This window comes from Crotalus tigris, unplaced genomic scaffold (assembly GCF_016545835.1).
Source record: "Crotalus tigris isolate CLP2741 ecotype Arizona unplaced genomic scaffold, ASM1654583v1 scf7180000017690.20705106771:4171800, whole genome shotgun sequence".
NCBI classification, from domain to species: domain Eukaryota; kingdom Metazoa; phylum Chordata; class Lepidosauria; order Squamata; family Viperidae; genus Crotalus; species Crotalus tigris.
In genome coordinates this window covers 474,027-484,799 of record NW_024096569.1, presented here as the reverse complement: position 1 = coordinate 484,799, position 10,773 = coordinate 474,027, and the positions used below count along the sequence as shown (strand labels likewise).

At 57.0% G+C, this 10,773-nt stretch overlaps 1 protein-coding gene across 4 annotated transcripts; it reads left to right on the top strand.

The window, feature by feature from the left end:
• Positions 1-788: 788 nt before the first annotated feature.
• On the top strand, positions 789-10,416 carry KCTD11 (potassium channel tetramerization domain containing 11). Of its 4 annotated transcripts, none has more exons than XM_039337834.1 (3): positions 789-872; positions 3,396-4,481; positions 9,932-10,416. In XM_039337834.1, the coding sequence occupies exon 2, from the start codon at positions 3,410-3,412 to the stop codon at positions 4,406-4,408; it is 999 nt and encodes a 332-aa protein (XP_039193768.1). In that variant the 5' UTR covers positions 789-872; positions 3,396-3,409; the 3' UTR covers positions 4,409-4,481; positions 9,932-10,416. The 4 variants fall into 4 exon arrangements, with proteins under 4 accessions (XP_039193768.1, XP_039193767.1, XP_039193770.1 ...); XM_039337833.1 differs by having other exon boundaries at positions 823-887; XM_039337835.1 differs by lacking the exon at positions 789-872 and adding an exon at positions 879-907.
• Positions 10,417-10,773: the final 357 nt, after the last annotated feature.

Here is a 10,773-nt window from a genome sequence, read left to right as displayed (position 1 = left end):
TTTCACCCACTTCCCATCACCCACCTCCCATCATCCACAGCCCATCGCCCACTACCGATCACCCAGTGCCCACCACACATCACCCACCTCCCATCTCCCATCCACTGCCCATCACCCATGGCCCATCATCCACCTCCCATCATCCACAGCCCATCGCCCACCACCCATCACCCACCGGCCATCACCCATCTCCCATCATCCACTGCCCATCACCCATGGCCCATCATCCACCACCCACCACCCATCATCCACTGCTCATCACCCATGGCCCATCATCCACCTCCCATCACCCACCGCCCATCATCCACAGCCCATCGCCCACCACCGATCACCCAGTGCCCACCGCACATCACCCACCTCCCATCACCCACCGCCCATCACCCATCATCCACCACCGATCACCCACCGCCCATCACCCACCCCCCACCACCGATCACCCCGCGCCCACCTCCCATCATCCACCGCCGCCAGTCGGGACGGCACCGATCCAGTCGGGGCGCGCCTGGCACGGGACGATCGCGAGGAGGGGGGGGCACCGGCGGGGTTCACCCCCCCTCCAGCCGGGGGTCCGGGGTCGGAGGGGGCAGGCGGGGGGGGGGTCCCGGAGACCCCGGAGGAGGTCCTAGCCCAGCCGGGGCGGGGCTGACTCCGAATTGCGGCTGAGCGAGGCAAGAAGCGGCGGCGCCAGTCCGCCCCCCCCCCGCCACACCTGCCGGCCGCTTCCCCCGGGCGGGCGACGCCTCCCGCCCGCCCCCGCCGCTCCCGCCCGCCCCTATAAAGGGCGGCCGCCGGCAGCGCCCCGGGAAAGCAGACCGGCTCAGCCGCGCTTGGCTGCCGCTCCGAGAGACCCCCCCCCACGAACCCCCCGCCAGGTAAGGCGACTCCAGGTAAGCCCCCCCCCCGCCAGGTAAGGCAACTCCCCCCCCAGCACCCCCCCCAGGGGGCTGCCCGACCCCGCCTCTTCTGCGCCCCTCCCCCACCGGGTGCCTCGGTTTCCCCGAGCGCGTCCGGGGACCCTCCCCCGCGGAGGGTGGGGGGCTTGGCGGGAGGAGCCCCCTCCCCAGCTATGGGGCAGGGGCAGACTCCAGTTCCCATCCTCCTCGGCCTTATGGGAGCGGGGACCCGGGCTTCGGTTCCCTCTCCCGCTTGTACGGCTGCGCCTCCCGGACGCCCCCTCGGTGGGAAAGCCGGGAGGGGGGAGGGAGGGGAGGGGAGGAGGAAGGGCCGGTCGCCCACCCAAAGCTCCCCGCCTTTCCCCCCCCCGGCCCCGCCGGGAACAGGATCCCACTGGGAGGTCCCAGACTGGGAACCGCCCCGACCTGGCCAGGGAGGCGCCCCTTCCCCCCCCGCCCCCCCTTGGCCTGGGATCCCGGCTCTGCGGGGCCCCCCTGACTTGCCTCCCCCCACTTTCCTTTCCTTTTCTTCCCCACCCCGGAAAGTGTGGTTGGAGGGAAAGAGATCCAGAAATGATTTTTGCGAGGAGGTGCAAAGATTGTTTTTCCTACTTTGGGAAAAGAATCAGGCGGTGCTAAAAGTTGCTTTGTTTGTTTGTTCATCTCTCTCTTTATCTCTCTGTCTCTGTCTCTCTCTGTCTTTCTCTCTTTCTCTCTCTCCTCTCTTTTCTTTCTCCTTTCTCTCTCCTCTTTCTCTCTCTCTCTCTCTCTCTCTGTTTCTCCGTCTCTGTCTCTCTCTCTCTCCTAGATAGTCTCTGTCTATCATCTCTGTATGTGTGTGTCTGTCTCTGTCTGTCTCTCTCCTCTCTCTCCTCTTTCTCTTTCTGTATCTCTCTCTCTTTCTCTGTCTTTCCCTGTCTCTCTTTGTGTGTGTGTGTGTGTGTGTGTGTGTGTCTGTCTGTCTCTCTATCATCTGTCTCTCTCTCTGTCTCAATCTTTCTATCATTTCTCTGTGTCTTTGTATCTCTCTCTCTCTCTCTTATTTCTCTTTCTGTCTCTCTCTCTCTCTGTCTCTCTCTCTTTATCTCTCTGTCTTTCCCCGTCTCTCTCTTTGTGTGTGTGTGTCTGTCTGTCTGTCTCTCTCTCTCTCAATCTGTCTATCATCTCTCTGTGTATTTGTATCTCTCTGTCTCTCCTTTCTCTTTCTGTGTCTCTGTCTCTCTGTCTCTGTCTCTCTTATCTCTCTGTCTTTCCCCGTCTCTCTCTTTGTGTGTGTGTGTGTGTGTGTGTGTGTGCCTGTCTGTCTGTCTGTCTCTGTCCTCTGTCTCAATCTATCATCTCTGTGTCTTTGTATCACTCTGTCTCTCTCCTCCCATCTGTCTGTCTCTCTATCATCTTTCTCTCTCTCTCTTGTCTCTGTCTATCTCTATCATCTCTCTCTCTGTGTGTGTCTTTATATTTCTCTCTATCTCTCCATCTTTCTTTCTCTCTATCTCACTCTCTGTCTCTCTCTCTCTCTCTCTCTCTCTCATATATATGTCTCTATCTTCTAGCTATCTCAAATTATTTTGCCACCCGTCTCACTGCTACAGTCACTCTGGATGGCTTACAATACAGGCAGTCCTCGATTTTACAACCATTCATTTACAGACCGTTCAGAGTTACAAAAGCACTGAAAAAAGGGACTTACAACCAGTTTCCACACTTAACGACCGTCACAGCATGCCCGTGGTCACGTGATCAAAAATTTGGATGCTCCGCAACTGGTTCATAGTTACGACGGTCGCAGTGTCCCGGGGTTCACGTGATCCCACTTTTGTGATGATCTGACGAGCAAAGTCAGTGGGAGGAAGCCCGATTCACTTATCAACCCCCTTTACTCAGTTAAGAACTGCACAACGGTGGCAGGAAAAGTCGTAATAACGGGGCTAAATTCATTTCACATTCTTGCTTACCAATGGAAATTTGGGGCTGAATTGTAGTGATCAGTCGAACGCTACAGTAATATAAATATGTAATATATATTAAATGTATATATAATAAAATGTATAATATTAAATGTATATATCAGTGGTTCTCAACCTGTGGGTCGGGACCCCATTTGGGGTCGAACGACCATTTCACGGGGGTCGCCAAACAACGCAGTCCGCCGTTTCCCCCCCCCCTTTTCCTTAGCTGTGCTCCTCCCTTTTATTCTATTGGCTTTTGAAAGCCAATAGAAGAGACTCTCTTGAATAGAGTCTAATTCTATTGGCTTTCCAAAGCCAATCGGAATTGTCCAGGCTGTCTCTGCCCTGCTGAGCCCGCCAAAAGTCCCTTTCTGCAAACGGTGCTGCACCAGTTGAGTAGTCCTCAACTTACGACCGGTTGGGGTTCGCGGCATTAAAAAGGTTGAGAACCACTGGTATATATAATAGAAAGTACAAAAGTCCAAAATGATTAAAATTCAGAAAAACAGCAAGCACACCCCGAGTAACGCAGCCCCTCCTCTTCTCCCCACAGGTGTCTTTCTGAGGATGCCGGACACCTGCCAGGGTCCAGACCGGCCCGGCCCCCTGGTGACCCTGAACGTGGGTGGGAAGCTCTACAGCACCACTCTGGAAACCCTGACCCGCGTCCCCGACTCCATGCTGGGCGCCATGTTCCGGGATCCCCAGCCGGCCCTCCTGGACAGCTGTGGGAACTACTTCATCGACCGCGACGGCAAGACTTTCCGCCACGTCCTGAATTTCCTCCGTTTCGGCCGGCTGGACCTTCCGGAGGGCTACGCCGAGCTTTCCCTGCTGCGGGCCGAAGCCGACTTCTACCAGATCCGTCCGCTTCTGCATCAGCTGCAGCGGGTGGAGGCGGAGCGGTGGCGCCAACGGAGCAACGCGGTGCTCCACGCCGACGTGGACCTGAACTCCCGCCGGCTGCATTTCAACGTGCGCCGCGGACCCCAGAACTACGAGCTCAGCTCTTGCACCGTGGAGATCTTCACCGCAAACGTCTTCTGCACAGACAGGCACTTTCTGGCCGTTCTGCGTAGATACCTGGGCCGCCTTGACTGTGCCAACGGGAATGTGGAGGAAGGGTCTCCTAATGGAAAGCCAGACCCGTCCCGGAGAGGCCTGGGGCTTCCCAAAGCTCAGGCAGCTATCCGGGAACCCGGAGGGTGGAAGCATTGGTTTCCCAACGGCGATCGGGGAATTTGTCTGGGCGACTCCACGGACGAAGATGTGGAGACGGATGACGAGATGCCAGATGGTTCATCGGGAAATTGCCTCGTGGAAACCACCGCGTGCCACCACCTCTGCTTGGAGTGGGCCCCGTGTCCAGCGGCTCTGCCGGCTGCGGAGTACGCCAAGCAGAAGTTGCGCCGCCTGTGGGTGGACGGGCGAGAGATCCGATCCTCCAACGAATTTCTGGAAGAGGTGTTGAAGGTGGCCTTGGCCCAGGGCTTCCGAGTGGATTCGGTCTTCCCTGACCCGGCCGATATCCTGAACGCTCGTTCGTTGCGTTTTGTGCGACACTGAATAGCTGAGCCCAATGTCGGGGCAGAGGCAGCCCGTGGCAGCAGCCGACTCTCCCTCCAGTTGGACCGAGAGGGTAAGGAGTGTTTGTCTGAAACGGTACTGGGTTTGTTTGTCTGAAATGGTGTAGGTTTCCTGACTAAACAGGGTATTGGACTAGAACAGGGCTCCCCAACCTAGGTCTGTGGCCCGGTACCGGGCCATGGCCTGTTGGCCACCGGGCACTGGGACTAGCTGGCAAGGGCCCTCCACTCGCGGTAGCCCTGCAACTCAGAAGCCCGGACACTTGACGGAGGAAAGGAAAGCACACGCTCTCTTAAGCGGTGGTTTGCTTAACCGTGTTTATTGCGTCAACTTGGCAAAGCCGGTTGGCTTTGTTGTGTCATTATGCCACAAGCCGGCGTGGGTGGATTCACGCAGCACCTTAATCAAACAAACCTTATTCTCTGCCTTGGCCCGAGGTCTAAATCCCTGGCAACGGGGCCAGGTTCTTGACCTGAAAGGGCTTTAAAAGTGGGGTGACCCCTCGGCCCAGGAACGAAGAGGGGGTAGGGTGGAGAGGGGGCTTCTCCTGAGACCTGGCAGCCAGAGCTGATTTGCAGGGGATGGGCATCTCCTGGGAGAATCAAGCAGCCTTTTGAAGAGGCAAAACTGGGTGGAGATCCTGAAGGCTGATTAATCTGGGTGGGAGGGAGGGTAGTGGATGATGGGGAGGATCCGAGCTTTAAAAGGGAGGATCCAAGCGCCTGGAATGAGAACATTAAGGTGGGCCCTGTCCAACAGAATGAGTTTCAAGGTGGAGAAAAGCAAAGTCTTAAACATAGGCAGGAAAAATCAAAGGTACAAGTAATTATTATTATTATTATTATTATTATTATTATTATTATTATTAATAATAATAATAATAATAATAAAGTTGGAAGGGACCTTGGAGGTCATCTAGTCCAACCCCCTGCTCAGGCAGGAAACCCTATCCCATTTCAGACAAATGGCTGTCCAGTCTCTTCTTAAAAACTTCCAGTGTTGGAGCATTCACCGCCTCTGGAGGCAGGTAGTTCCACTGGTTAATTGTTCTCCCTGTCAGGAAGTTTCTCCTTAGTTCTAGCTTGCTTGCTTCTCTCCGTGATTAGTTTAATAATAATAATAATAAAGTTGGAAGGGAATTTGGAGGTCATCTAGTCCACCCCCCTGCTCAGGCAGGAAACCCTACAGCAGTGGTTCTCAACCTTTTTAATGCCGCAACCCCCCCCAACCGGTTGTAATTTGAGGACTACTCAACCGGTCGTAAGTCGAGGACTACTCCACTGGTGCAGCACCGTTTGCAGAATGGGACTTTTGGCGGGCTCAGCAGGGCAGAGACAGCCTGGACAATTCCTATTGGCTTTCAAAAGCCAATAGAATAAAAGGGAGGAGCACAGCTAAGGAAAAGGGGGAAAAAATGGCGGACTGCGTTATTTGGCGACCCCCGTGAAATGATCGTTCGACCCCAAATGGGGTCCCGACCCACAGGTTGAAAACCACTGCCCTACACCATTTCGGACAAATGGCTGTCCAGTCTCTTTTTAAAGACTTCCAGTGTTAGAGCATTCACCGCTTCTGGAGGCAGGCTGTTCCACTGGTTAATTGTTCTCACTGTCAGGAAGTTTCTCCTTAGTTCTAGGTTGCTTTTCTCCTTGATTGGGGGAGACCTGGTTCAAACACAGCAACTGTGAGAGGGACTTTGGAGTCCTAGTGGACCATCACTTGACCATCAGCCATCCATGTGCAGCAGCAGCCAAAAAAACTAATATAATCCTGAGTTGCATAAACAGAGGCAGAGAATCAAGATCACGCAAGGTATTAGTACTGCTTTATAAAACCCTAGTAAGGCCACGCCTGGAATACTGCAGCCAATTTTGGTCACCACATCACAAAAAAGATGTTGAGAGTTTGGAAAAAGTGCAGAGAAGAGCAACTCAGATGATCCAAGGCCTGGAGACTAAAACATAGGAAGAACAATCGAAGGATTTGGGTGTGTTTAGTCTAGAGAAAAGAAGGACTAAGGCAGGGGTCAGCAACCTGCAACAGTGAAAGAGCCACTTGGATCCATTTCCCTCACAAAAAAAAAATCCTGGGAGCCGCAAAATGTGCGCGCGCACGCGCATGCGCACAGAACACAGGGCTTGATTAAAGAGAGGAGCTTAAGGCGAAACGTGCGCCTGCCCTGCCCCCCATCCAGCTCTGGTATGAACGGGCTCTGCAGTCCTGGCTTCTCTTCCCTTCGGAAAAGACTGCTCTCCCCTCACCCCGCGCTCTCCCTCTCTGGGACTTTCTTCTTGCTGCCTTTTGGCGCGAAGGTTCCCAGGGAGCGGAGGAGGAAGCCGACGGAGAGAAAGAGCTGCTGCAGTGAATGTTCTGAGGCAGCAGAAGACGGTCGCTCGGGCTCGCCTATCTCAGCCTGCTGCAGGAGGCTGGAGTTGAGGCTTCTGGTTTGCTCTGGGAGGGGTGCTTGGAAAAGGGAGGATGGGAAGCGGAAAGTGGGAGAAAGGACGCCTTCCAGCTCTCTGGGGTTCTTTCGCTGGGAGGTGAGGAAGCAGCAGTTCTGCTCCGTGGGAGGTGGGAGCAGGCAGCCTCTCCTTCAAACTTTGCCAAGTGACTCCAGGAGCGAAGCGAGCTACGAGTCCTAGGAATGTCAACTTTGCGAAAGAGGGAGGCGATGGTGGGATTAAAATAAAACGGGGGGGGGGGAGGTTGAGGAAACCCAGCAGATGCTTACATCAGAGGGCCAGCAAGAAAGGCAGGGAGAGGAAGAAAGCTTTCGGGGCTTGTGCACAGACATAGCGGACTCTTTCTCGTCTCCTGCCCTTGCTGCATCTCCTGTGGAGATCATTTGCAGCTCTCTGTGTCTCTGCAGCTTGCTTCTTGAAGCGATTTCAATCAGCCCCATTCATTGCCAAGAATCCCCATGGAAGTCAATGGAGGTCTGCGGCGAATCAAAAAGCCAGCTGCAGTACCTCCACGTCCGTTGATTTGACCGGCTCAGCGGCCCGGGGACGAGCAGGAACCGATGCCCCCACTGCCCGCCGGGCTTGCTGCCTGGCCTGGGGAAACACAAGGCAGGCTCAGCGCCCCGGGGACGGCCAAAACCCAATGCCCCTGTCGGCCGCACTGCCGCCCAGCCCGGGGAGACGCGAGGCAGGCTCAGCGCCCCGGGGACGGCTACAAACAAATGTCCCCGCCACTTGCTGCCTGGCCCGGGAAAAAACAAGGCTGGCTCAGCGGCCCGAGGACAGCTACAAACCAATGCCCCTGCCGCCTGCCGCACGGCCCGGGAAGATGCAAGGCTGGCTCAGTGGCCCGGGGACAGCCAAAACCCAATGCCCCTGCCGGCCGCCACTGCCGCCCAGCCCGGGAAGATGCGAGGCTTGCTCAGCGGCCTGGGGATGGCTACAAACCAATGCCCCCGCCGCCTGCCGCACGGCCGGGGAAGATGCGAGGCTGGCTCAGCGCCCTGGGGACGGCCAAAAACCAATGCCCCTGCCGGCCGCCACTGCCGCCCAGCCCGGGGAGACGCGAGGCAGGCTCAGCGCCCCGGGGACGGCTACAAACAAATGTCCCCGCCACTTGCTGCCTGGCCCGGGAAAAAACAAGGCTGGCTCAGCGGCCCGGGGACGGCTACAAACCAATGCCCCCGCCGCCTGCCGCACGGCCCGGGAAGATGCAAGGCTGGCTCAGTGGCCCGGGGACGGCCAAAACCCAATGCCCCTGCCGGCCGCCACTGCCGCCCAGCCCGGGAAGATGCGAGGCTTGCTCAGCGGCCTGGGGATGGCTACAAACCAATGCCCCCGCCGCCTGCCGCACGGCCGGGGAAGATGCGAGGCTGGCTCAGCGCCCTGGGGACGGCCAAAAACCAATGCCCCTGCCGGCTACCACTGCCGCCCAGCCCGGGGAGGCGCGAGGCAGGCTCAGCGCCCCGGGGACGGCCAGAAACCAATATCCCCGCCATCTGCCGCCCGGGGAGACACGAGGCCGGCTCAGCGGCCCGGGGACGGCTACAAACCAATGCCCCTGCCGCCCAGCTCGGGAAGATGCGAAGTCAGCTCAGCGGCCCGGGGACGGCCAAAAACCAATGCCTCTGCCGCCCGCCACTGCCGCCTAGCCCGGGAAGACGCGAGGCTGGCCCAGCGGCCCGGGGAGGGGCAGGAACCGATGCCCCCGCCGGCTGCTGCCCCCGCTGGGCCTACCGCCTGGCCCGGGGAAGGGCAGGAACCAATGCCCCTGCCGGCCGCTGGCCCCGCCAGGCCTGCTGCCCAGCCCAGGGAGACACGAGGCCGGCTCGGCTGCCCCTCCGCCTGGTGCAGGTAAGCCCCCTCCCTCCTCCCCACTCACCCTCCATCTCCGGGTCTGCTCCTGCTTGGCCCACTAGGGCCGCAGCTTGCGGGAGGGCTGGCCCTTTCAACGGAGGCTCTGCTGGGCCGCTCCCAGCATCGATCCTGGGGCTTCCCCGCGCGGCTCTCTGGCCACATGCACCTCGGACTGGGCCAGCCCCGGAAAGGCCCTTCCTGGCCACCAGGGGGCAGGGCATCTGGCTGCAGGGCCAATCGGGAGCAAGGGGCAAATCTGCATGTGTGTGAGAGAGAGAGAGATAGAGAGAAGGGAAGCACAAGTGCCTCTCTGTCTCTGTCTGTCTCTCTCTCTATGAAAATGGCGGAGAAGGCTCCGGAGCCGCAGGAGGTGGCTCAAAGAGCCGCATGCGGCTCCGGAGCCGCGGGTTGCCGACCCGTGGACTAAGGGATGACATGAGAGCAGTATTCCAATATTTGGGGGGCTGCCACAAAGAAGAGGGGGGGGGTCAAATTATTCTCCAAAGCACCTGGAGGCAGGACAAGAAACAAAAGATAGAAACTAACCAAGGAGAGAAGCAACCTAGATCTAAGGAGAAATTTCCTGACAGTGAGAACAATTCACCAGTGGAACCACCTGCCTCCAGAAGCTGTGGTTGCTCCATCCCTGGAGGTGTTTAAGAAGAGACTGGACAGCAGTTTGTCTGAAACGGTATAGGGTTTCCTGCCTGAGCAGGGGGTTGGACTAGATGACCTCCAAGGTCCCTTCCAAGTCTGTTATTCTATAATCCCCGCTCAATTAACCAGTGGAACGACTTGCCTCCAGAACTTGGGGGTGCTCTAACACTGGAGGCTTTTAAAAGGAGACTGGGCAGCCCCTTGTCGGGAATAGTTTAGGATCTCCTGCCCGAGCAGGGGGTTGGACTAGAAGACCTCCAAAGTGCCCTCCAAGTCTGCTGTTCTGAAGGGCTACCAGTCAGGGAAGCAAGCCTGGGTGGAGAAGAGCTGCACGGCCCCAGCAGCGAGTGGTACGTGGTGATGCTCGGCGGTCAGAAGGAGGAGAAAACGCGCCCGTCTCGGATCTTGACAAACAGGCCTTTGTTCTGCCTCCAAAGCCTGCCTTTGTGTGCTTTGACTCACAATTTCTCTCCCATTTCTCGCCCACCCCACCCCTTTTTTCTTCCCCCCCCCGCCCTCTTTCTAGATTGCACCCAGGGCCTGAGCTTTCGTCGTCCAGACGTGGCCGATATGGAAGAGCCACAGAGGGGGTCCGTCTCTCCAAATCGTTCATCTTTGGAGGGTCTACAAGGGACGAGGAAGCTGATGGACGAGGAAGGCTGAAGCATCCACGGGGGGGGGAGGGGGCGAGGAATGACCTCACAGTGATGTGACCCTGTGATTGACGCCGCGCACATCCCAAGGCACTTTGCGTTTAGGATGCAAGCTGGGTTCTCTGTGTTGGCTGCAAACCTACAGAGGCAGTCCTCGACTTACGACGGGTCCCTTAGGAAAAGTTCAGAGTTAGGACGGAAACCCCCCCCCAAAAGGTACAGGTGGCCCTTGACTTTTGTACCACCAGTGAGCCCCCAATTTCTGTTGTTAAGCGAGTCGTTTTTTAAAAAAGTGAATTTTGCCCCGGTTTTTAAGAGGATCGCCGCAGTTGATAAATTAGTCAGACGGTCGTTAAGCGAATCGGACTTTGCTTGTCAGACGGTCGCAGAAGGATCATGTGACCTTGGGCCACTGCGACCATCATTAAATATGAGTCAGTTGTCAAGCGTCTGAATTTTGATCCCGTGTCCGTGGGGATGGTGCGACGGTCGTGTGAAAAACAGTCATAAATCCCTTCTTTCCGTGATGTAACTTTGAGCAGTCAGTAAATGAAATGTAACTAGGGGACCATCTGCATTTCACACATGATGGAGCAAATTGCAGTCCATGAAAACTGAAGGGATGCAGGTAATCCTTGACTTACAAGCAATCGCTTAGTGACTGTTCCGAATTACAACGGACCTCCGCGGGGGGCGCTCACAACTCGGTTCCGAA